General features: G+C 34.0%; 1 protein-coding gene across 1 annotated transcript; it reads right to left on the minus strand.

Annotated features, from left to right (window-relative positions):
• On the minus strand, positions 1-27,281 carry LOC128227750 (myosin-IIIb-like). The gene is made up of 25 exons (XM_052938559.1): positions 27,088-27,281; positions 24,817-24,882; positions 21,820-21,950; positions 20,012-20,114; positions 19,163-19,265; positions 18,680-18,836; positions 18,141-18,366; positions 17,753-17,861; positions 17,191-17,411; positions 16,530-16,682; positions 15,926-16,154; positions 15,643-15,707; positions 15,340-15,405; positions 14,999-15,118; positions 14,561-14,646; positions 14,194-14,377; positions 13,726-13,894; positions 13,190-13,353; positions 12,119-12,297; positions 11,676-11,765; positions 11,235-11,352; positions 10,549-10,596; positions 6,653-6,730; positions 4,886-4,992; positions 1-1,824 (listed from the first exon to the last, which is right to left on the minus strand). The coding sequence occupies exons 1-25, from the start codon at positions 27,196-27,198 to the stop codon at positions 1,695-1,697; spliced, it is 3,213 nt and encodes a 1,070-aa protein (XP_052794519.1). The 5' UTR covers positions 27,199-27,281; the 3' UTR covers positions 1-1,694.
• Positions 27,282-27,952: the final 671 nt, after the last annotated feature.

Here is a 27,952-nt window from a genome sequence, read left to right on the forward strand (position 1 = left end):
AACACTTAGTATGTTTTTATTTAAAACAATGTATATAAAATTGATATGAAATGTTTATGGAATGTATTCATAAAAATATAGTCACAACCAATCAGTAACAAAAATATATATTTTGGCATTTGTTAGTAAAACAATTATACGGTAGTTATGCACCAGCTATTTTGGTGTTAAAAAGATGTCCAATACAAAGACAACTGATTAAGTATCATAAAGCTACATGTACATACATCTTAAACAATATATAGATTGATTGTTAAATGCAGTGCTGATTTGAAAAAATATAAACATGGACAAACATTTCAATTACACTTTTATAATAATTTTGATAAAAAAATATTGATTTATTGTTTATTTTCTTGAAATATAGACTTTCAAATAAAAACAGCAAATCAGAAAAAATGCATCCATAATATATGGCACAATTAAATAAGCACATGAATTAATTCTGAAAAAAACTACTTGAACTTAGTAATGCTATTATGTAAAGTTACAAAAGGAAGGCAAACATGTAAAGAACATAATGAAGAGTATTTACAACCAAGACAATACTGAAACTGTGTCCGACCGAAATATACAATCATTTGGAATTTACAGTAATGGAGAAGTGTTTTCAAAATCTGAGTATTGGTTTAAACATTCACAAACATGGGAATTACAATTTAAATGAACACATGGATAAAATGGATTTTCCAACATGATAATCTCCTTAGATTTAAACATGACAATTATTATGCACAGTATTTTATTTATCACAAATAACATGGATTAACATTATCACAAATTATCAGTATTTAAATATTTAATGTCCATATAATTTCAATGTTTATATAGTCCCTGTACCCTAGCTCTCCTAACATTTGTCTTTTGCTTACAAATCCTGCATGATGATAGTTTGGTTTTATATCAAAGGATTTCTTTCTATATCAATATACCAAATATTTTTCACACAAAAATGTAATCGATGTCCGAGTTGATATAAAATAAATGTTCTCACCTCCATGGATGTTGACAATGACACAATGACATGGATGTTACCATGGTAAGCATGCAGCCATTCCTGGTTATTTCAAGGAGAAGTCTTCCCTTTTTTATTTATATCATACTTGTAACTTATAACCATTTCTGGTAGTTTAAAGGTGAAGCATTCCATTAATATAGAAATCTTCTATGTATATCTGAAGTTCTGAACAATTTCTGGTTATTTCAAGGAGAAGAAATCCATTTATATTTAAATCATACCCCAATTTTTTTATCAATCAAGTATTACAGGATCATGCTATATGCACACTATTCTCGTTTTAGTTTAACTTGTAAAATATCATATTTTAAAGAGTTTTGAGCCTTTTAAAGGAAATAATTTCATGGACAATCAGAATAATCTACTTTTTGCTTTATAAAATCAAGTTTACGCAGGTAATTTGGCTTAAACCTGTTTCACTTCAGACTTTTCAAGAAAATCAACCATAATACATAACAGTAACAAATAACACTCATTTTCAAAATAAAATTACATAAAAAAATATATTATAAATGAAAAAAACATTTACATATATAAGCATGTGTTTGTGGTATGTTTCCTGGTGGCTAAGTAGACACTGTTATCAATATTTCACAAAATATATTGGCAATATATTTACACATTTCCCGGTGAATCAAACTGATCAACAGATTGTATTTAATTTTTACCACAATGTCTATTTTTTATCTCTTTGGCCAAAAGCATGGGTTTTCTCTTGGTTGCTAAGGAGACGGTTGTATGCTTCGTCAGGTCGTTTTGGCAATGGTCGCTTTGATTGTTGCTGAGAGCGGCCAGAAAAAGCTACACTGAAAAGAAAGAAATTTAAAAACTGAAGTGGATACATTGGCTAAAACATTGTAGCACATCTGAAACATTGTGAAGAAAAATTGTAGATAAATCAGAGAAATAGAACCAGCACATCAGGGACAACCTTTGTGCTTTATTACAACACTAAGCAAATTTAAAATCAACATGTTTCAAGGAAAAAAGAGTAGTAAGAACAGTAAGTAATAGTGTTTATTTTGTGTTTTTTCAACTAATTAAGTTGGCAAATGGTGCCAACTTATCGTAGACCAAAGATAAATGCTAACTTTCTTTGAGTGTTCAGCAAGAAATGCCTCTCGATTGCCTTTATACCAGCTCAAGCTTCTAAAAAACTTACTTTATAAGCCCACATAATGACTTAATGGTTATTTAGTGGTTGTAATCTGATTTGTTGTTGTAAATGATTAAATGTAAATCTGACCAGCTATTCCATTTGTGTTGGAATGAACCGTAACACTAAAGGACAACAGGAGTTTGGAGCTGATAATAGTGTAGTGGAAACTACAGGGACAATTCCAAACTCCACACAACAGTTACTTCCCTTTGCTGAACAGTAATCACTTCCTTCATGCATATTACGTAATGTTAATAAAAATCATTTGACGTTGTTGAAAAAGTTCTTTTGTTCTTTCATTTGAAATAAATATATAATTTTAACTTTGAAAAGAACTTATTTAAAAGAAATTTAACAATATTTTGCACAAATGGGTGTACAAGGTGTACTGAAATCTAACTATTTTGCTGATGTGGTGGCAGAGATCTTTTGTGCTTGTCAACGGAGATCTCTGCATAGAATATTGGTAAAAAATACTACTATGAGTCTGTTTAACAGTCAATTAAATGCAAGAATTAAAAATTTCACAATCAAGCTTACATTGATATTAAAAAAATGATTCATTTAGTACATCTGATAGATATTATACAAAGACTATACATGTTGTTGTTAAGACATTCCATAAGTACATTTATAATCAGTATTGTATACTAGTAAACGATTATTCCAAGATAATAGTTCCTTATTGTATGTTTACAGAACAATAAAACAACAACAAGAAAGACCGCAATGCGACGAAACCAGGTTTTTAATGATTGACAGAAGAACTTCAGCCTGTGTCTGTTTTTCTATTTTTAGTAACAGTGACCTTGACCCTGGGGACCCCAAATGCAATCCATTGAAAGGTATCCATAAACTCTTCCTTTATACCAAGTTGTGTCAGGATATGTCAACCCTAACTTAAGTTATTCATTTTTAACTGTTTTTCTATTTCTAGTAACAGTGACCTTGACCTTGAATCTAGGGACCCCAAACGCAATCTCATGAAAGGCATCCATAAACTCTTCCTTTATACCTGGTTTGGTCAAGATATGTAGACCCCGACTTAAATTATTCAGTTTCAACTGTTTTTCTATTTTTAGATACAGTGACCTTGACCTTGAATCTAGGGACCCCAAAACACAATCTCATGAAAGTATCCATAAACTCTTACTATAGACCCACGTTTGGTCAAGATATGTCAACCCTAACTAAAGATATTCAGTTTGAACCATTTTTCTATTTTTAGTAACATAGACTTTGACCCTAGGGACTCCAAATGCAATCCCATGAAAGGTATCCATAAACTCTTCCTATAGACCAAGTTTGGTCAAGATATGTCAACCCTTACTAAAGTTATTCAGTTTCAACTGTTTTTCTATTTTTAGTAACAGTAACCTTGACCTTGACCCTAGGGACCCCAAACCCAATCCCATGAAATGTATCTATAAAATCTTCCTGTACACCAAGTTTAGTCAAGATATGTCATCCCTAACTAAAGTATGTTAGTTTCAACTGTTTTTCTATTTTTAGTAACAATGACCTTGACCTTGAACCTAGGAACCCCAAACGCAATCCCATGAAAGGTACCCAAAAACTCTTTCTATAGACCTAGTTTGGTCAAGATATGTCAACCCTTACTAAAGTTATTCAGTTTCAACTTTTTTTCTATTTTTAGTAACAGTCACCTTGACCTTGAACCTAGGGACCTCAAACGCAATCCCATGAAAGGTCTCTGTAAGCTCTTCCTATAAACCAAGTTTAGTCAAGATATGTCATCCCTAACTAAAGTTATTCAGTTTCAACCGTTTTTCTATTTTTAGTAACAGTGACCTTGACCTTGACCCAAGGGACCCAAACACAATCCTATGAAAGGTATCCATAAAATCTTCCTATTGACCAAGTTTGGTCAAAATACGTCAACCCTAACTAAAGTTATTCAGTTTCAACTGTTTTTCTATTTTTAGTAACAGTGACCTTGACCTTGACCCTAGGGACCCCAAACGCAATTCCATGAAAGGTCTCCATAAACTCTTCCTATTGAGCAAGTTTAGTCAAGATATGTCAACCCTTACCAAAGTTATTCAGTTTCAACCATTTTTCTATTTTTAGTTACAGTGACCTTGACCTTGACCCTAGGGACCAAAAATGCAATCCAATGAAAGGTACCCATAAATTCTTTCTATAGACCAAGTTTGGTCAAGATATGTCAATCCTTACTAAAGTTATTCAGTTTCATAGGTATGTTTGACGCCGCCCGCCCGAAAGCCCGCGCGCCCGAACAACGACGTTCGCCATTCTAATAACCAGGTTTCACTATGTGAAAACCTGGTTAATAACAATGCAGTACACACAAAAATATGGAGTAAGTAAAAACATATATTTAAATTTGTCTATAAGTCTACAGAACAGTGAATCTTACAAAGGGTGCAATACTTACAATAAATTGTACTAAATGAAGAAAAACTTTCGTATTAGACTAAGGACAATACAATAATGACAGCACAATACTTGGTATTCACTTCTAGATATCAGATGTTGTTAATATTAACTATTTCAAATACCCATTTTCATGAGACAAAACAACCATTTTACTAAGAAATATTTAGGAGTTATAAAAAACATAGATGGATTAGAACAGTAAAAAAGAAAGTGTTGGAAATGATGGAAGATTCTTTCAATTGAGGTCTAAAAATAGACCAGACAAAAACACAAGGAAAAAGTTTTACCTGTAATTTCTATTGGGTACAGGAGGTCCCTGGTTCACAAGCTCAGAAGGGGGTGGGGGAGGGGCCCGATAATTGCTCTCTCTGATGTTCCGGGGCTTGCCAGTTTTCTAAACATGAAAAAATTATTTGAAATTATCATTCAAATTTTGATTTTATGCAAAAACACTGAAGTAAAGAATACTATAGAGTTGAATAATTAGATGTGTATAAACTGTTTACTTTCAAGTCATTCAATTTTTTACATACACATTTTTTATAAAGGCTGTGAAAAACAGTTACATATGCTGGTAACAGGAAGATACAACTAAAAGTAATAAAAACACTGCAAACACTTCTCCACCTTGCCTTGCAGGTCAAGGGACAAAACTTAATTATTTCAGCAAGATATGGGACTGTATGTATAGTATTTGGTAACATGCCAGAACGTGCCAGAGATATGGGAGTATGTTTTGTCATTGGTAACGTGCCAGAGATATGGGAGTATATGTATTGTCATTAGTAACGTGCCAGAGATATGGGAGTATATGTTTTGTCATTGGTAACGTGCCAGAGATATGGGAGTATATGTATTGTCATAGGTAACGTGCCACAGATATGGGAGTATATGTATTGTCATAGGTAAAGTGCCACAGATATGGGAGTATATGTATTGTCATAGGTAACGTGCCAGAGATATGGGAGTATATGTATTGTCATTGGTAACGTGCCAGAGATATGGGAGTATATGTATTGTCATAGGTAACGTGCCAGAGATATGGGAGTATATGTATTGTCATAGGTAACGTGCCAGAGATATGGGAGTATATGTATTGTCATAGGTAACGTGCCAGAGATATGGGAGTATATGTATTGTCATAGGTAACGTGCCAGAGATATGGGAGTATATGTATTGTCATAGGTAACGTGCCAGAGATATGGGAGTATATGTATTGTCATAGGTAACGTGCCAGAGATATGGGAGTATATGTATTGTCATAGGTAACATGCCAGAGATATGGGAGTATATGTATTGTCATTGGTAACGTGCCAGAGATATGGGAGTACATGTATTGTCACTGGTAACGTGCCAGAGATATGGGAGTATATGTATTGTCACTGGTAACGTGCCAGAGATATGGGAGTACATGTATTGTCATTGGTAACGTGCCAGAGATATGGGAGTATATGTATTGTCATTGGTAACGTGCCAGAGTAACATGCCAGAGATATGGGAGTATATGTATTGTCATTGGTAACGTGCCAGAGATATGGGAGTATATGTATTGTCATAGGTAACATGCCAGAGATATGGGAGTATATGTATTGTCATAGGTAACGTGCCAGAGATATGGGAGTATATGTTTTGTCATTGGTAACGTGCCAGAGATATGGGAGTATATGTATTGTCATAGGTAACGTGCCAGAGATATGGGAGTATATGTATTGTCATAGGTAACGTGCCAGAGATATAGGAGTATATGTATTGTCATTGGTAACGTGCCAGAGATATGGGAGTACATGTATTGTCATAGGTAACGTGCCAGAGATATGGGAGTATATGTATTGTCATAGGTAAGGTGTCAGAGATATGGGAGTATATGTTTTGTCATTGGTAACATGCCAGAGATATGGGAGTATATGTTTTGTCATTGGTAACATGCCAACAACAGCAGCAGCCTGTAACAGTTATAAAAACTGAAAACCTCTACAATGCTGTATAATTTTATATTTTGCCGTTTAAGTTACTTTTTGTTTAGTATATAAAAATGTAATGATTGTTATTAGTACCTGTCTCTGTATTTCAGCTTGCAGGGTGAAGTAAAAGTTCTCATTCACAAGATCACCATAGTCACACTCCCCTGACTCCTGAAATTGCCATGGAAACATTGTTAAAGACACTGGTTTTCACTTAAGTTCTAAACTTTCATAGAAACATTATTTGAACAGTGGCAAGTTGTATACTTAAATGAAGAGGTATCTTCTTCTTTTTTTAAATAATGATGCATCTCTTTAATATAAGTGTATACAAGCACTCAAGTGACAATTTAAAAAGGAAAAATGTTCAATTAACAAGAAAGTGTAAAGTTTAAAATCCTAACATTAACATGAACACATTCAAATAATACATGCATGTTACAGCCAAAATGTATGATGGAAGCAAACAATAAAGAGTCATTGGCTGTCAAAAAGTACACAACAAAGATCTTCTTAACTAATTTACTGGCCAAAGTTAGATGTGATTTGCCTTTAAAAGTACCTAGGTATTGAAACATAATATATTAAACTAGCATTTTTGATTTGAAAATTAATGTCATAGCAATGATGACACACAGTTATATATGGGAATGCACATACAATGTTTAATATTGATGGGTTCAGAAAGCGCAACATGAAGCAGGTTCAATATGAGCATAATGACACAGTCCTGGGAAGCTTCTCAGAGGATTTTGCTCAGAATACAAGGGGATTTTGCCATCAGCTAGGGGCAATTCACTCAAAATACCTCAATTTTTAGCTCAGAATACATCAAAACTAGGGGGATTTTGCTCAGAACACCTATCATATTTTGTTCTGAATACAATGGTATTTTGCCCTTAACTCGGGGGATTTTACTCAGAATACAGGGATGATAACAGAGCCAAGTTGCCAATCCTGAAAATGTCTGCGTGGGGTTCAGGGGGCCGCTCAAGGCCCCCGATGGGTCCAGGGCAAAGCCCTGGTGGGGGGACATGGGGGGCAAAGCCCCCCGAAGCTTTCCGTATTTCAGGGATTCTAATACCCTTTTTTGCCTTAGAATAGTGTTCAAAGAGTACATCTTTCGGTTTGGTAGATAAAATTATGTTCAACAGGAGACATCTACAATCAGAACCATTATCAGGAATCTTAGCAGTGAAGTTTAACACAGTTGTCTTTAAACAAAGTTAAATTTACTCTTTTTTACCTGAAGTCACAGGCATTAGACGTGTACCTGACATTTTTGTTCAGTTGTCCACTTCCCATAAAACTCAACTGGCTATGATCAAATGCCTGTGTATGAACAGTCTACACTGCGGGATGTTTGATTTATAATAATGAACAACATATCAATTATCATGCTTGCAAATGTTTATTGAAGTGTTATTTATTCAATTTTTATGTATCATAAGAGTATTTATTCCATTTTCTGTACATTTGATGAGAATATAATGTTATGAATTATGATATATATTATTCCAAGTAATATCCAAACGGGACTTAAATGCTTTGGCAGCGTAGCCGTTGTGCACATGGTGGACATTGACGTATTCTGGCCCCCAAGCCAGATTTTTTCCCCTCATGGTGTTACATGAGTCCAATAGCACACAAACTAGATTGTCCCACAGCAGTTCAAGTTGTGATTTTTAAGGAGGCCAAATGTCTCAACACTATTTCTTATTCTATGCCAGAAAAATAGCTGCAACAGTTTTCTCAGTGTTTGTGTTTGTTGACTTGTCTTAGTTGAAACAAAACCGAGATCCATTTACTCCTCCACATGTTATGAAATGGCTAGCCACTCCGTAAGTCATCTTGTATGATGCTGTACACCTTTTTAATTCGCTGAGAGCTTTTGTATCTTTGGCAAGTGTCTTAAATAAGACACAATACTGTGGTGCCAGGGAGCATGTTCAGCCATAAATCCAAGTATCATGGCCCTGGAATGAATTGTCAGTCATTGACAGGAACAACTGGATGCACTGGCTGAGGTGTCTGTTCATCCCTGACTTTTGTAAACATACCTGGAAATACAAATTACAATAAAAGGATTTAAATCTCACTCAAACTGGGTCCTCAAGAAATTTTGTTGAACTGTCTCAAATAGATATTAAAATGACTGCCTCTACGTAATAAATATTACTACTACAAAATATTTATTCATTTTTTTTTTTTAATTTGAACCAAACCAATTTTCATTTGAACCTCCCATTACGGTCAACAATGCTTCAAACATTATGAGAATAATAAAAAAAAACGGTTTACAGCATAAACTTCAATCGGCCAAATAAAATTTGTAAAATAAAAATAAATTATTATGACACAATCCGAATCGGGATGTCCGAAATAATGCTACATGCGCAAAATTCATTCTCAGTTTGATCAATTTCAATTAACTCAAAAAGAAACGTTTCGGGTTTTTTTCTTAAAAATAAATGGCAAATATACCCTTAAAATCGACGAATCGATGTTTTTAGAAGTTGGTGGTGGTCTTCTTTTTTTCAATTTTCCAATACCCGTTTATTCGTCTTCGTCGTCTGTCATATCCGGATACGACCATCCGGATACTGTCTTCTAGTCCCATCGGTAATTTCCGTAATCACCTGATGCTATCTTAACCAATCATATAGCTCGATTGCCAAGATGTAATTAGGTTCGTTAATTTCCGGATTTACACTTCCGGAAAACACACCTTCCGTACCCATATTGTTCGAACTGAGCTCGAATCGCTCCCTGTTTCCCTCCCCCCTAGAAAAAACTCAACGGATTTACATTAATCTCAAAATCGATCCGTGAGGCCTTAAATCCGGAATTCCGGATTAATCCGGAATTTTATCATCCCTGTCAGAATACCTTAACTAGGAGAAATTTTCAGAATACCATGGGATTTCACCCTCAACTATACCATGGGATTTTGCCCAAAGTAGGGGGATTTTCATCCATAATTATTAATTGCCTTGATGCGGATATTTATTTTTGTTTGTTGTACTTTACTTTTAAAAGCTTTTTTTCTAAACTAGCATTTCTTTTCAATTTAAAAGCATTTTATAGATTATTGAACATAAATAATAAATTGTACACTCTAAATGTTGTACAAAACAATGTAGTCTACATTTTCCCCAATCACACAAGTTTAATATATAGGAATATATAGTACATCTCCCAGGGGCAGATGGAGCGAATATCCTAGGCCCCCCCTCCACACAAACACACTTTATATGGATATGGAATGAAGTTTTATACATTCAACAAAACATGTATTGATTTGTAGGATCGAGCAACTAGCTTTTAAACACTAAACACAGGACTTACATTTGACAGCTAAAAGAAAAATCATTTGAACTTGATCATTAACATGATATGAAAAGTTGAATGAACAGAGTTTTAATATTCAATTCTTTATCATGAAGTATTACTTTATGCTTGGTTGCTGGTTTATTTAAAAAATAACAGTGGATTAACTCACACATAATTTCACTGCTTCAGATATTTTAGCTCATTCCACTTTAAGAAATGAATGTTATCTCTCAACGTGCTGGAAAGAAAACCAATGAAATCATACCTGGTATGATCTCATTTAGCTAAAATTCCACATGTTTTTCCAAATAAATGTCTACTAAATATATTTTTAATGAACTACAAACATGAAATAAACTGAAAAATTGCTTGTTTCAGTGTAAGAAAGATATTTCACCTCATGAACACGAAAAGTCAATATTTTACTTGTAAATATAACTTTTGGTGCTCACTGAACAAAATATATCTTACCCTGAAACAAACAATTGGTCTTTATATAATGGGATATAGACACATTTTGTGACACAGTTTAAAAACTGACTAAAGATGTTCATGTATTTTTTAATAACTGACTAAGAATGTTAAATTAATGATTACTTAGATGTATTCATTCATTTGTATATTCTAGTACTGAGTGATTTCCAATTTAACCTTACCTGGCCACAAGGATCAGTCAAGAAGCCTTTCCAGTTGGAGATACGATTCTGAAAACAAACAGTACAAATTTAAATATAATTATAAAAACATGTAGACCTTTTCTGAATATCATCTGACACCTGAAAGTTAAACAAAAACCAAAGAAACCTTACAAGAAGTTCATTTTAAAACTAACACTGTTTTACCAATGAAAATTACAAACATACTAGTTTGAATAAGTCAGTCACCATCATCATTCTGCAACCCTGTTAAATTTGAATGAAACATTCTTGGTGTCATCAATATAAATGAGGCAGGGGAGAAAACTTTTCATCCAATGAAATCACATGTTACAAGTTATTACTTTTCAACCAGATTTGCATGACATCATACAGGGGTTTTGCCACTTAATATGAAAAAGAACACACCAATGAAATTCTATTGATCCAGACTCTAAAGAGTTCTGCAATCTACACCAATGAATTAATTATTCATCATTTAGAAAATTTCCTAGCAGTGTTTCACAATGAAGATGAGCTCCATGAGAGAATGTCTGATCATAAAAAACCATGTGCAGTATATTTTTCCACAACAAAAAAAATTGACATCCCATCTCTCAGCCTTCGCAATTTAAGGGGGTATTCAATGATGAAATAATTAGAATATGTACCTTGGCAATAACATTAAGAAATAAATCCCAACTCACATTTTGGTGGTATTCAATGATGTCCTTCAGTGTTTTATGGACCTTTGGTTCCCCAACAACTATAAACTTTTTGTTGCGCAGCTGGTCAATCATGTAGTGATGAACTCGATTCTCTCCCCTGAAGAAATTAACATTGCTGTTTTTTAAAAGAACATGCATGCTTTGATTGACTCAATTATACAAAAGATTGACCATTCACCCTCTGACAAGCTTCAGTGACATCAACTTTTGTAACTAACTAATTCTATTCCAGTAACAATATACATCTGTGTAATTTTTCATAATTTTTTTTAATAGGTTACAAAAACATTGGTATTGTTTTACCGTATGACTTGTAATTTTGGTGGTATACAAATATACGCATTGAATTAATCAAATACTTAAAGCATTTGAACTTTAATATCATCATTTCTTTTTTCAACTTTAAGGGTCTTTACTCACTTGAATGACAATGTGTATCCAAATCTGCTCTCGCTAACTCTGATCAGGAATGTTCCAGTTGCTTTGGTTTTTAACAAGTTCTCTGACTGCCTGGAATCAACACAGCAACATATGTTAATATAATTGCCATACATATTCAACCAACGAGGATGACCCACACACTGTTGTTATGGGGCTGCCTACATCATTGTTCTACACAGAATGGGTACCTACCATATATCATAAAACATGTGACAGTATACCCTAAAATGGTTTCATGGTCAGAAGGAATATCCAGTGAGAAAATAGCTGTGAAGTTACATAACTGAAAATATTCAAATATTAGCATACATTGACTCTATGGCATCGTAACATTTTAAAGTACTTCAATGTCCTTAATAACTTGAGTGATTGAGACACTAATACCCCACTATTGTCATGCTAACTAAGACAATTGAACCCACCTCCTCGATATGACACCGTGGAACCACTCAGCAATGAAGTTAGAAGCCATTGGGTCGTAAATCTGGGTGGCCTGGGTTTCCTGAAACCAGTTTTTCGAGGCCTCTTTGTTTCCAGGATGGGCCTTGGAGTTCTGGGGGACAAACTCGTCGTCTGATACCTCGCTGTCACTGTCGCTTGCCTAGATTTAAAATAACGTTTGAATTTACAGAAAAAGCAGTCTGGATGCTTGTTTTTTTGTAGCTGGGACAAATTCATCTCCTGATATGTCAATGTCTCTGCCCAGAGGAGGCAAGTTGACAAAGATAATATTCTCACAAAAACAGAATACATGATTCATCTATAATGTAAGCCAGAGTTATGAGTTTTGCTGTACATACGAATATTATCAAGGTTAGTACATGTTCTCAGATCCATGTGATTGTCTGGAACGAGTTTCAAGGACCAATAAAAAACAGTTTTTCATGGAACCTGTAAACACTGATGCTCACATCAGCAGCTATAACAATACCTTCTGTCTTCACTTCTTTCATTTGAACAAGGGCATAACTCAACAATAATTGAAGCCAGAGTAATGGACCTTGCTAAACATGTACAATCTTTTAGTGGCAACATGTGCACCTAGTTTCAATTGAATATCTTGAACCGATTTTGAGTTATGGCCAAGGTAAAGGTTTTGCACAATTGAACCGATTTTGAGTTATGGCCAAGGTAAAGGTTTTGCACAATTGAAGCGATTTTGAGTTATGGCCAAGGTAAAGGTTTTGCACAATTGAACCGATTTTGAGTTATGGCCAAGGTAAAGGTTTTGCACAATTGAACCAATTTTGAGTTATGGCCAAGGTAAAGGTTTTGCACAATTGAAGCGATTTTGAGTTATGGCCAAGGTAAAGGTTTTGCATAATTGAACCGATTTTGAGTTATGAGCCACGATAATGACAATGACACCAAGGCTTTCACAATACCACACTTTATTCCAAAAACAAAGGAGCTAAAAATGGACAGGAAAATAGACCTACTTATTGCAATAATAACGTTATTCAAATCTCTTAAACATTTTCCTCTCTCCATACCTGTGTTCCAAAGTCAGCAAATTTTTTGGAAGGTTGGGGCTCCAAGTACCGATGTGAGGAGGCAATGCTTGCCCCACCCACATGGGAAAGGTCTTTATACGGGAAATCAGGCACTGGGGGCGGGTAGTTGGGCTCTATAACACTGCCTGGCCGACCAAAAAAAGCTGAAAAAACATCAACATTAATATGAGTACTAATCAAAATCAATCCAATATTTCCAACATAACACTGCATTTTTGTTAAGATGGTTGAATGATTAAGTCAAAGACTTTCTTTTTGGTCATATCTTAACCTATCTCATGTCTGGCTTGTATTAACAAGAAATGATTTCATAATTAGGGGTTTTGAAATGGTCTTGTTGACATTTGTTATATAGAAGGTAATGGCTATTGTTTTGTTTTAGAGTGATTATGCCACATATATCATTATTCATGCAATTGAAATGTATATTTCTCAAGCAGCTATCAAGCAATTATCTTTTTGAATGTGGCAATTGAAATTTGTAGAATTGCTATCAATAAAAATTATGAACCAACCTTGCGGGATGTCCTTATCCTGTTGTTTAACTCCTTCTTGTTGGTTTAACATCTTCATGGAGAGCCCCTCAATCTGAGAGAGCAGAGCCGCAATCTTCTCTGCCTGTTGCCTAGCAACTTCAAGTTTCCTAGCAAAATGACGTCTGGCTAGGAACCCTCGCACAATTCTCTAAAAGAATATATTAATATGATTGCACATTCACTGATGAAATATATCATTAATAAAGAGGCAAGCCGATGCCAATCTTAGGTTATCAATGACCCATACAACTCAACACCTTTAAAGGAAAGCCCTGCTATGATGTTTTTTTGTAAGAACTGTAAGTTACATAAAAATATCTTAAAACTATTTTTAGTGATCAACAAATTGCTGGACTATGATGCTGATCATGACAGTACCTCAACTTCTTTTTCGAAAAGCTCATAAAATAACATTACCCTAAAATAGGGTGAGCTAAAATTACCCACCTGCAGAGTGATGGCAGATTTGCCCATCTGCTCGAGCACTTCTGTAAGCTGGTCCACATGGAAATACTTGAGGAAGACCTTGGTTTTGCCAACCTGCCAACCCTTGATACTCGTGGCCCGCAGGATCTTGGAACAGTTGTCTCTGCTTCCAGTTAGCAGGGGCTTACACAGGATCACTTTATATCTATAATACAAATGTAATAGGAATAGTTTTAAAAATGTGTAATGTAAAAAGATTAAAAGATGTTTCATTGTTTCCCAGACATTTGAAGCAATTTACCTGTCATAATTTAAATGCTATGATTCTAAAGCTTCTTCTCAATATTGTTTATAATCCAAGGCTTTAGGAAAAAGGAAATAAACTCACTTGTTTACAAAGTCCTCAAATGATGGCCTCACAGCAAACCCTTCCCTCCTTATTTTTGTTGTCTCCAACATTCCAGTGTACAGTAGCTGGGAAAACACAACAAGAAATCATAATTGGAAAGTGATCACTCAAGGTAATTGTGAAAGCAAACGTTTTAAGATATTAATTAAAGGTGTTTCATTTTTTTTTATCAAAATAATTCTCAATCAAACATCAATATTTTGTGAAGAAGCAATAGTACTTAATTTGCTTCATCTGGAATTTCTCACCGAAAAATTCCAAAAAATATTTTTTAATCAAACCATCATCTTCATCTCTCATGAAAACTACTATACTTACACAAGCTGTAATGTATGATACAAAAACATTGCCAGTATTAAGACTCTTTCAACAGTTATGTAGTTTTCTGGTTTAACAAGTAAATACTAATACTAATACCTGTTGGTTGATGTATTTTTCATTAAAGTTGCCGGGAGCCTTCACATGGTTTGGCTTGAGACATCGGATAAAGATGGGTGTGGATGACGTCATTCGCTCCATTAAAACTTGCAGGGAATTCTGGGAAATGTTTGAAACAATAATATTAGATGGGGTTCCTATGAAAAGACTTAAATTTCTTTTAAATGCATCTATCATAACTCACTATGAAAAAACTATTTAAGTTCATAATGTTTGATAAAGACTGGTAAAACTCCTGCATTCTTCATCCCCAAGTCTCAAAATCTGAAGAACAAAGAATTATCCTTAGTCAAATTGTTAAGTTATATTGACACACTGACCTTGAATTGGGCACCAACTGTTTGTTTCCTCTTTCTGGCAGCATCCAAACTTGGCCTGTGCCCTCCCTGAAAAAACATCCATCATTGGTCACAGATTTTATGAATGAGACCAACCTATGATAAGTTCCATTTTTTCAAATGATGTTTTCACAACTAACTTTTTTGATATTAAAGCAGCCACAGACCTTATGTGAGCTAAAATGAATATGTCAGTCACTAGCCATTATATAAAGGAAACTTTTTCAACCTTGAGATGACTGACAAATCAGTGCTATTTATGCTAATGATAATAAGGAAACTCACCTTTCTGGTCTTTCTTGTTGATTTTCTTCCCTGGAAAGCTAAGGTTCCTGTTCTGGTCACTTGTGCTGTAAAAAAAACATTGATACGTCAACATACTTTCAACAGTCACCATGCTACGAGTGCAAATATCACCAGGACAGGAACACATGTTGGTGTTGTTGTTTTCAGCCTGCATTCAAAACCTTCACAATGTTTTCAATTTCAGCAAAATTCAAGAAACTTAAGTATTTCACAGGTTATTAGTTGAGAAGTGTGGACTACAAATGCGATCAATAATCCATACCTTTAAATATGGACCTGACAAGAGCGTTCTGACTCCCCTGTAGCATCTCCATCACACCGGGTGGTAGGGTGTCACGATTCTTCTCAAGCCACCCTCTAGCATCGTATGTCACCTCACCGGCGTAGTGACAGATGGAGAATTTGCTCTCCTGCGTGCTCTTGATTGGCTTGTAGTAACTGGACGATGTGAAATTCTTGTTGAACTTGCCAACCAGGGTCAGGTCTGTAGCCTATGGGGGGATATTTTATATTATGTTAATGGGAAATTGGAAAATATAATTTGTCATAGAACAAGGTTATCTATATCAATGTTTTTCATTTCATCACAAAAATTGTTGGGCGATATTGATATCTTTGTATTATGTTGGCAAAACGATACAATAGTTCTCTACGTAGTTTTATCATGATGTTGCTTGTTTGGAATGTAATACAACCATTACACATTTTTATTCAACACTAGTGTTATATTACTTAACATTGTTTTGCCCTAATAATTTAACATCACACGTTTTACCAAAAAATGAATAAAATCTTTATTTATTTCTTCATTAAATTTCCCGGAGAAATTTAAACATCTAAAATTCTATGAAAATACATGTACCAACCCTGGGGAATTTGCTCTCTTCATCAAGTATGGATAACATGCCCACAGGCCTTGCCAGGAACAGGTCCAGGAGAGGTTGGTTATCCACAAACTTGATCTCCTGCCAGTCAATCCCCTCTTTCACATACTCCTCTTGTTCTTGTTTGAACACATGCTGTAACATGGGGGTTCATTATAAATCTGGCCTTATTGTTTTTAATTATTTATTGATTTTATGTTAGTTTAACATGCCAGGAAATATTAAATTGAATTCATATGATATTTTATGTTTAGTATTTACTTATTTATTTTAGCTCAATTGTGCCGAAAGCTGAGCTTATAGAATCACTCTCAAGTCCGTTTCCTGGGCAGAAACCAGTACTGTGTCCTTTTTGAGAGGCCATGAGAAAGTACCCCTTGTGGAGATCGAACCCACAACCTCTTGGGTGAGAGGCAGACACCTATACTACTAGACCACTCTCACACCTCATCATTTACACTTTTTTTATATTCTATGTTTGGTGAGGCTACATAACCATAACAATTTTAGAATTTTTAACTAGTATCCCTGATATTTGCTGATTATTCCTGAAAACAGAGTGTTTAAGTTTAAAGTTTGCAAATATAAAATATAAAATGAAGCATCAAAAAGCTAGTATGTGTAAAACCATCATAAGTATCACCTGGTTAAAGAAGAACTGCAGCTGTTCATTGGCCAGGTTGATACAGGCCTGCTCAAAACTGTTCTTCTCAAAATGTTCGAAGCCAAAAATGTCAAGAATGCCAATCTCTCGTGACTCGTTTTGTGGTACTTCGTGGTCAGGAGCTAACAGCTGGTTTATCTTGTTAACAATCCAGCCAAACAGTCGACCATACAAGATCTTAGCTATAGCATCTCTCGCCTCTGAAAGAAATCCATAATTTAAATTTCTTATTGTTCTTAGACAAAAGCGATATAGTTTGACATCTATAACAATGATCAAGACTAGTGTATGTTTGTGAATGCAGCTACATGTAGTTTCAAATTCAGTGCAATAACTCATCTACATGAGTTTTAAGTTCAAGGAAAATTACACGTTTTTTTTATTAAGAATCTTCATGCATTTATCATTGAGAGAAATATTGCATACAGGTTACTAAAGTCAAAACCTGTGAAAAGCGCCTTGATTAATATGCTGACCATGAAGCAACCATTTGGCAATATACTACACACTAGACGATTCTTTTCTAAAATGAATGCCATACCTTCAGCCTGGGCCTTAGAGTAGTGTCTCTTGACGTGCTCTCCACGTGTGATTGTCACAATGGATGTCATACAGCCAGCCATGTCTTGTTCATCTACATTCAAGAGTTTCTGAAATTTAAAGTCGTCATAATCATTTTAATAAACTAATCTGATGGATTGTAAAATATCTATATTTGCATTAATTTTAAGTAGTTACAAAAAAACATCTAACATCAGGAAATAACAATATTTTTTCATCTGTTTACAAGAGAATAACAATATTGAAGACTTTACCTTCCTTTCCTTAACCTTGGAAAATTATAGGTACTATAACATTTAAACATTTTGTCTCTCCATATGCACACATGTAACCATCTAAAATAGGGATGATTTCTCCTCTAAACTTACAGCCACAACTGACACAGGTGCCATATCCTGTATCTCAGAATGATCACTATCATCCTCCTCGAACATCGTGTTGCCAAGGTGAAGGACACTTGTAACCACGGTAAACATGTCATACTGTTCCTCATCAGTGAAGCCCACAAGGTCCAGGGCATTGAGGAGCTCTTCGTAATGCTTTTTTGACATCTGGCGATCATTGGATATTCCAGCTATACCATTGGCAAGGTATCTGGAAACATTGATTTTTAATTTTCAAAAGATTGTTTTCAAAAATTTTACCAACACAATTCTTTAATGTAGCTATCTGTCACATAATCTCCTTTTTGCCTTTTCATCCCTAAATCAAGTTGTATTCCCCGCCTTGTTGTTGTTGAGTTTATAAAGGTCTTCCCATGCCCCATAATGGCTGCATTATGGCTTGACCCATGTGACATCCCCAAAGGTGACTTAAACAAAATTTTGAATCCAAAGGGGATAATTGCCAATGGTCCTCCCCACCTCCCACCCTCATGGAATTCTGTATGTCTGTAAACCACATGTACCTGTATTTGTCTGCTGCTTGAAGACAGAACTGTTCTTGTTTAGACTTTGGGAGGCCAGCCATCATGTAGTAAAAGATGTGGAAACTTTCCTCGCCAGAGCTTTGGAATGTCAGTCTTGATTTTTCCAGCAGGTACTCTGAGATCTTGGCTCCAAGAACTGAAAAACAATGTTCAGTAACAGGATTTGGGCGAGAGGGACAATGGGGGTTAATTTATGAGCAGAGATTACTTATTTATGAATTTGTTTAAATTTGTATAATTCAGAATGAACAGTGGAATTTGGCTGGTTATCAATTGTAACTGAGATACTATGTCAATATTCAGTTTTACCAAGTTGAAAAGAAATGTTGGTCAGCTGAGAGCAAACAATAAAGCATTTAAATGTTAATATGGTGGACGCCGTCAGATTACTCATCCTTATAATAACAGCTCCGGTATGTGACCATTAAACATAGTTAGTTGTATATTTAGACTTTCTCTGACCTTGTCCATTGTGGAAGGAGAGCTGAATGTATTTGCCGAATCTACTGGAGTTGTCATTCATCTTGGTCTGAGCATTGCCAAAGGCCTCCAACAGCGGGTTAACCTGCACAAGTAATGTAGGTTAGTTAATGAACACTCAATAACCATGCCATAAACATTTAGCTATCAGAGTGATGTTGATCCACAAACATTGGTTATTTTCATAGAATTATGATGAACTATTGACATTCGTTGATTTTCTAAGAATGAAGATGATCCACAAACATTGGTTCATTTTCTAAGAATGAAGATGATCTACAAACATTGGCTCAGTTTCTAAGAATGATGATCTATAGACATTGGTTGATTTCCTAAGAATGATGATGATCCACAAACATTTGTTTATTTCCTAAGAATGAAGATGATCCACACAAACATTGGTTGATTTCCTAAGAATGATGATCCATAGACATTGGTTGATTTCCTTAAAATTATGATGATCTACTAAGTACTAACATTGGTTCAATTTCTTAGAATGATGATGATCTACAGGCATTGGTGGATTTTGACAGGAACACTTTTATCCGAGGTTCTTGTTTTGTTTGCCCATGGTTGGCTAAGGCACCTATTGTCCAAAATTGTTGGCCTCTAAATCAGTACTAATGTTTTGACTATGAAAAACTCTCATGACCTTGACTTGTCAGCTTCTAGCTGTTTTAAGAATGTGCTACTGATATAATAACCATTGTACTCCATAACAAAGCCTTCAATTGTAACAAAAAACAATATCTCAGGCTTTCCTGTAGCAACGCTTTTGTGGCAAATATGGATATACAGACCACACTGTTGTTACTTTAACAGGATAACTACCTGAAGGATCTGTTGTTCCAGCTGTGTGTTGCCATTGCAAAGTTCTATCAGCTGTTTGATGATGAGTTTTGTGCTCTCTGTCTTCCCAGCGCCACTCTCCCCACTGCAAACAAATATTGTTGTTGCTAAAGTGATACTCTGATATATTTAAAATCAATACATACACATGTATAACAAACATAATTTTTAGTGATAAACCTTAAACTACTTACTGAATAATGCATTTATGGAAATTATTAATTACTGATAACAAGATTGTAACCATGTATTTAATAGCTGAAGACACAAAAATATTAAATAATTGGTGAGTGCTAAAGATTTACTGTGACCTACTATCGACTCATAAGGTAGAAATACCTAGTTTTCTGCACCTTTCTTTCTGATTAAACAGGGTATCCTTCATTAGAACCATTGTTTTCGACATTCATTCAATCTTTAATTTGTTTTTTGGTATATTTCAACAATTGATATATAATTGTGGTAAATCTTATTTGGGAGTAAGGGTACACCTTTAAACCTAAGTAAATGCAATTATTGTACTTTGTATAGTACAAACAAAAAAATCACAGATATAACTCTTGCATACATAAATTATTAGCAAACTCATTCATTTTCACATACCGTAAATCAGATATCAAAATAGTTCATGATACTGCAATATTAAGTCCATCCAGGGAAACAACTGGTTTTAAGCACACCAAGGGAGCCAAACTTTTTAGAAAAATAAATCAGTGTAATTTTCACAAAAACTTTTACTCTTAGTTTTTCATGTATGGGGTTGCAAGAAGAAATATAAAAGTATACAGTTATTATGACCACTGTCTGTACAATTATGTAAAGTATGTACAATCTCTGGTAAAGTGTTAAATTGGTGAAAATACTGATTGATCCATGATACATAAGGATTACTGTCACCATGCTGAACCCCATCCCGGTCACCACCACCACCCTCCCCCTCCAACCTTTCACTTGACCAAATGGTGAATATGGCAAGTATAGCACATACATATATGCTAAAAAACTGAATCAATTCAATGATTTTTCATTTCCTTAATTTGACATATATATTGTCATAAAAATAACATTTTTAGTTTCAACTTTATCCATCATGTATTATGCAGTAATGTATAAATTCCAGACCGTGTGTTCGGGGCATGTTACATGGCATACATTATGTAAATCAGTTCTTATGTTCTATACAGCTGTTTATGCAAGCACATCTTCCTTGTCAATGACACTAGGGTTTTAACAAGGGCATGAATATTGCAATATTTTTTGTGCAGAAGATCTATCACTTCCTTGGCGACTAGATAACCAAACTTGTAAACGTCTTAATAAATCTGTTACCATTCTTACTAGTAAACCCCAAACAAAACTTTGTTTACTTAAGCAAGGAAAAAAAGAGATTAAAAACATGTCACTTGATAGCTCTCAACCTGACATATTGAGGAATTTTATTGTTTGAATGGAGTTGAATTGAGGTTCTGAAAGTCACTATTTCAATACTGTGAAATCATAATTACCAGTATTGGCAGTATCATTCTGCAGTCCATGGTTAACAATAACATATTTTGCGATAAACTTGAATAATGCCCGTATTTTTCTACCAATGTCAATTCTTTAATCAAATATAAACATCTTCAATTTCCTAAGAGCATAAATTGAGAAGGTCAACCTTATAAATTATTTTGCAAATAAATGCATGCACCTTTTATATAATATAGGGATTTTTAAAGTTCATTTATTGGACACACCACAAACATTTCAAACAAAGTTAGAGCTATTAAATGATTCACGGCAATCATTACCTGATAAGGAGGCACTGGTTGGTCGGTATTCGCCCGCCATATCCCACCATGCACTGGAACGCTGAGTCCGCAATCGCAAATATGTGCGGGGGATTCTCGCTCTTCTTTGAGAGGTTGTACTTCAGCGATGTCTGCAAATCAAAGATCAAAGAGGGGATTTTGAAAGATTTTTTTTTTAAACTGATTCGGGTAATCTTTTTTCACATTTTCATTAAAGCCTCAGATCTCACAAAATGCAATAAGAGGATTGAGTTATTTACTCATAAATATAATTTAGCTTCATTGGTATCTTCAAGCGGAAATAAATCCCATTTAAGTCTGTTTTCAAGGTAAAAACATGAACTGGCCTTATTGAATAACCAACTCATATCAAACTTATATTTAAGAGTAGAATCTTATAGTGTTTTGTTTGGGCTGGAAAAATAACTGGCTGATATACTGAATGGATTCACTCGGGTATATCTAAGAATAAGAATAAGAATAATATTGAATACTGCCTCTGGTGTTCTTTTTGAGAAGCCCCGAAAACATACCTGAGATGGGGTTCTAACCTCAAGCCTCTTGGGTGGGCGGCAGAAACCTATATACTTCTGGACCATTCTCACCCTGCTGGAGGTCTAACCCCCAGCCTCTTGGGTGAGAGGCAGAAACCAATATACATCTCGACCACTCTCATGCTTGAGTTTGAATTTTATTTTACTTAGTTGCCACAGCAACTGATAAAAAAAAACTTATTCAGACAAAAAGCAATTTAAGGCATTATAATTTAAGTTGTAATGAAAACAATAAAGGAGAATACTTTGTTTTCAAGTTCAGTGTTTGTCATTTAGTTATCTTCATGAAACTGAAACTGCAATTCAAATGACTGGATATTTTATTCAATTTTTTTAAATACCTTTAATTTGAAAAGAAATTAAGACAACTGCATGGTAATAAAAAATCAGTTTAAGATGTCTGAACTTTTAAAATATTGATTATATCTGCTTTTAAGATTGCTTTAGCAAAGAAACCTAGTTCAAGCTCGTGACTCGTCAATTATAGAACAAGGAAGTCTTATTTTAAAGTGGGCGCTATTGAATATCACAAAATCAAATGCATTACATGTAAAATAAGATGTACAAGAGCCGTTGTAAGACAGCGTGCTCGACTATGCCGCTTTGACTTAGAATACAATAACGATGTAATAATACCAAGTTTGGTCTCTTTATGTCAAACCTAACTAAAACTATTTGATACATAAGGTGACTTTGATGCTGCCCTCCCACCAGCCCGGCCAAACAATGATGCAAGTCATTCAAATAACTTGATTTCCCATTATGAAAATGTGGTTAAGAATATACAAATATGCCTTTCAAAGGAAATTAAAAAAAAAAAAAAGGGCCATAACTTGTATTTAGGCTTAAAACGGAGTTATGTTTCTTGTAAGATGGTCGTAAATAATTTTGAATTTTATAAAGTGCATTTAATGAACGGTATAGAAGTTTTTTTTATTAAAATCCCAACTTGCCCTTTACTTTTACTTGCCTAAAACTTTAACCTAAGTCAATCAGGGGCCATAACTTGTATTTAGGATATGGAGTTATGTAACCTCATTGGGTGATGGTCCTAAACAATTGTGTGAAGTATTAAGTCAATTGAATAAAGGGTATAGAAGTTATTAAACAATATCCCAACCTGCCCTAAAACTTTAACCTAAGTTCCATAGTCAATCAGGGGCCATAATTTGTATAAAAGATAATATGGAGTTATCTTACCTCATTATGTGATGGCTCTGAACATCTGTGTGAAGTATTAAGTCAATTGAATGAATGGTATTGGAGTTTTAAGTGAAAATCCCAACTTGCCCTAAAACTTTAACCTGCCCTAAAACTTTAACCTAAGTCAATCAGGGGCCATAACTTGTATTTAGGATAATATGGAGTTATGTAACATCATTGTGGGATGGTCCTGAACAACTGTGTGAAGTATTAAGTCAATTGAACAAAGGATATAGAAGTTATTAATAAATATTCCAACTTGCCCTAAAACTTTAACCCAAGTTCCATAGTCAATCAGGGGCCATAATCTGTGTAAAGAATAATATGGAGTTATCTAACCTCATCATGTGATGGCCCTGAACAACTGTGTGAAGTATTAAGTCAATTGAATGTAGGGTATTGGACTTATAAGTGAAAATCCCAACTTGCCCTAAAACTTTAACCGGACGCCGAAGCCGAGGCGAGTAGTATAGCCCACCTATTCTTCGAATAGTCAAGCTAAAAATGGAGTTACCCTATTTAGGCCACTATAAATAAATACTAAGTCTGGCTTTACTTGTCAACCGCACAAAAATACCGGAGATAAGATAGTTTTTAAGGTTAATCTCACCTGATCGTATTATTACTTCGTTTTTCTTTACCAAAGAAAGGGGTTGGAAAGAAAGAAAAAAACTATCTACCTACCTGCGTCTCAAAATATGAGGCATTGGTATGGCCAAACAAACTGTTCATCAATTGTAGCCTTATCATATTAAAGAATTTTATTCAAACCTAAACGAATTCATTTTCAAGGATGTTAGATACATCAGCCTATAAGGTTTCATATTGAAACTCACCATAAATTGTTATCATAAAACATTGTGCCAACAATGTTAAATGACATAAAAGTGAAATGACAGCATCTTGGGGCTGTTTTCATAAAGCAATTCTTATTGAAACATTTCAAGTAAAAAGTAACGAACTGCCTTTTTTCTTACTAGAATTAAAAGAAATCTAACTGATGTTTGTACAGTACACCAAAAATATAAATATCAGTGAGAAAATGGTCAATTACTGCATATATGAGTCAATATGATGAAAAGTAAAGGGTATTTTAATAACCTATAAATAGCAAAAAATCAGGAAGTTTTCATTAAGTTTAAATTTCACTAAAATGCTTGAAGAATGTGTGTTTTTCAAATCCATCTTCCTAACATATTTAATACATGTATCCGTAAAGTGCAAAAAAAGGAAATCAAACCTGGTCATCGTAAATCCCAATGTCTCTGAATGGGTTCACAGCTATCAGGATATCCCCTACATAAGTCTGAAATAAAACAAAAACAGTATTATATATAATATCTTATGACCGCTCTTGTTTTATAAATGTTTTATTTTTTCCAGTATATATGACACTATTTTACATCAGAATCATAAGGAATATTATGTGCTGGAATAAATCATAACCTCATTTTACAATATTTGGGACAGGAATTTTTGTTGTCAAAATCTCAACTGAAATGCTACACGCTATAACTTATAATTAAAATTATTCTAGAATGATTCACACAACAATGATTCTTCTTGACAGAGGAAAATGTGATTTGTTCCCAATTTCTGTTTTTCATTCATAGTAACTTTTTCTAATACGTGTGAACCATATAATATAGTCTGCAGGGAGAAGAACAGTGTACAATAGTATTAATTGAACTGCTTCATAGATTTTTTATATGCGATATTCTTTTTCAAACATGTTAAAATTGATTTACCTACTCTTATTAACAAACACAAAACAGCATCAGGAAGATATTCATTGAGACATAATTTTGAATCTTAAGCTCTAAAAACATAAAATTTGCAATAGCGTTATTTAAATACACCTATGACATGAAAATACTAAAACGCACAAGGGCATTTGGTTCCTGTAAGCATGCAGTAATGTAAGAATTCAGACTTGTTCATCTAAATGTCTTATTTTGATGTCCGGTTCATTATGTAAGTATACAAAGACATTTCAATCTCTAAACGAAGAATGTTTTCTGCTCCATATATCATATTAAACTTATGACAAGCCAACTACATGTACCATAAGACTGAAAATGAATCTTTATACTGAAAATGCTCCTATTACTTAATTATTCACAATGTTCACATAATACATACACCCTCCTTTGTTCAATTGCATAGAGCATCATATTCTTTTTTTTCTTCTTCTGATTGATATAAGGTTGCCAAAATGACAGCACTATCAATAACATTAGGTATATACATAGTTCACATTGCTGGCCATTTATAATGAGGCTATAGTTACAATCAAGGCTAAAGGTTTATTCAGACTTGTTTTCCCCAAAACTACATTTTTTGAAGAATATCTACATTATCTTAAATTTATTGGTAAAGTTGTTATAATATGGCATTCTTGACATGGTAATATGGCTCTCAACAAAATAAATATTTAAGTAATGGTTTCAGGTTGTAAGTACATTTTAATGTACTAACAAACATAAACGGTTTCATGGGACACAGTCGCATAAATTGTTTATTTTGTGTAAGTTTGTATAACAACCTTTACCTTTTCAGTGGTATGCAAATACAATTAATTAAGTGTAAACTACCTACTAAGTGGGCCAGCCACTATTGATATCTACCAGTTCACCTGATTAAAATCAATAACGAATGATAGCTGATTTACTGAAAAAGATGGTTATTTTGCAAATTTGAAGTATACTCATTGGACAAAAAATATGTTTACCTCTTATGATCGTTCTTCTAGACCAACAAATAGTAAGCCTATTATACAGTGATGTTAATATTATACCTAGCGTGTTCAGTAAACCATTTATAAACATAATAAGCTCTTCTTACACTTTAATCTGCTTGTATATATCATGTGTATTAAAGTATTACATACAACTTTGCAATGTATGATACTTATGTTGAATAAAATATGATTAAACTTAATGAATATTTTTGTTTATATTTTCTTTTTTTATTATAATTTAGTCAAAAATACATGATGAACACTGTACATGTATATTGATTTTTATATCTATGCAAACTTGAGCATGTTTTATATCTATAATCTAATATTTGAATGGGTAATGGGAGAAGGTTTTTGATTATGACAATATGTTATGTAAATATGTAGATTAATGTACCATTAAGCCTTTAAGCAAATACAAATTTAAAAAATGTGACTTTGTAAATTTTATGTGTATATATACATGTGGGTAATAAGGTCGTTAATTAAAAGATCATATGTTAAGTACTTTCAACCGTTCATGAAGACATCTTGTTGAATCTTTTATTCTTAATTCAAAAATAATATAATTAACATCTATATATTTTATAATAAATGTATGACTTTAATATCAGAGAAATTATAGATAAAATAGAGAAAAACAGATTTAAGAAGTATAGTTCAATATCAGCCCTGGCTGAACAAAGTTAATTATCTGTCTTACAGATATACCATTCCAAATCATAACAGTTGATAAATACCGACAAGGAAGAAGCACGCAATTATACTTACATAAATATCGTTATTGTAATATCTCGTTTTCAACTCCGCCAAAAGCACTTTTTCGTCCAACTTAGCAAGAGTGGCTAAATCTTCCACTTTTCCAACAGGTGGTCTATCCATTTTGTCTGAATGTGTCTATACTAGGGTAATGATGCTACAGCTATACAGTGAATGTTATATATCGGTTTACTATTTCTCACTCGATTGATTTTCAATGAAATAAAAATAGATGCCGACACTATGACTGATCGCATCTACGTCACAGATGGTTTACTAACACACAGTGATACTATTAATAGATATACGGGTGTAGAAAACACCAATTGTCGTGACATTTGACGGCATTTGTCACCCGATTTATTCGGACGGATAACGCAGCTCCAAAACAAGCACCTAGAGACTTATTGTTCCTTATAAATTTAACTGTATTAACATCTTACCATATATGGAAATACCTACATTTGAAAGTAAACAATTAAAGTCAGAAAGGAAATTAGCTGGTATCGTGCGGTATGGACGTTTATTTACAAATCTGAAAAGTTGACACTACGCGCGAGGTCTCGTGCAACCTTGAGTCCATAGACGCTTGTTTTACGCATCAGAGTTACACGTCATTTCATTGCCTGGTTCCATTCAACGGCATCATTTATAATTAGGCACATACCATTTCGTTAGAAAACTATATTGTCTATGATTGAACCTGGTATTTATTACCTGATATAAAAAGACACAATAAAATCCTTGTAATTAAATTGCACTTATTTTTTAATTCACTGTAATGTAGATTTCACGAAGCTTCTGTGAAACGGCAAATGTATGCAGATACGAACCTTGGGAGATAAGATAAGATAAGATAAATTTTATTTCCAATCAT

The sequence above is a fragment of the Mya arenaria genome, chromosome 3 (genome assembly GCF_026914265.1).
Source record: "Mya arenaria isolate MELC-2E11 chromosome 3, ASM2691426v1".
NCBI classification, from domain to species: domain Eukaryota; kingdom Metazoa; phylum Mollusca; class Bivalvia; order Myida; family Myidae; genus Mya; species Mya arenaria.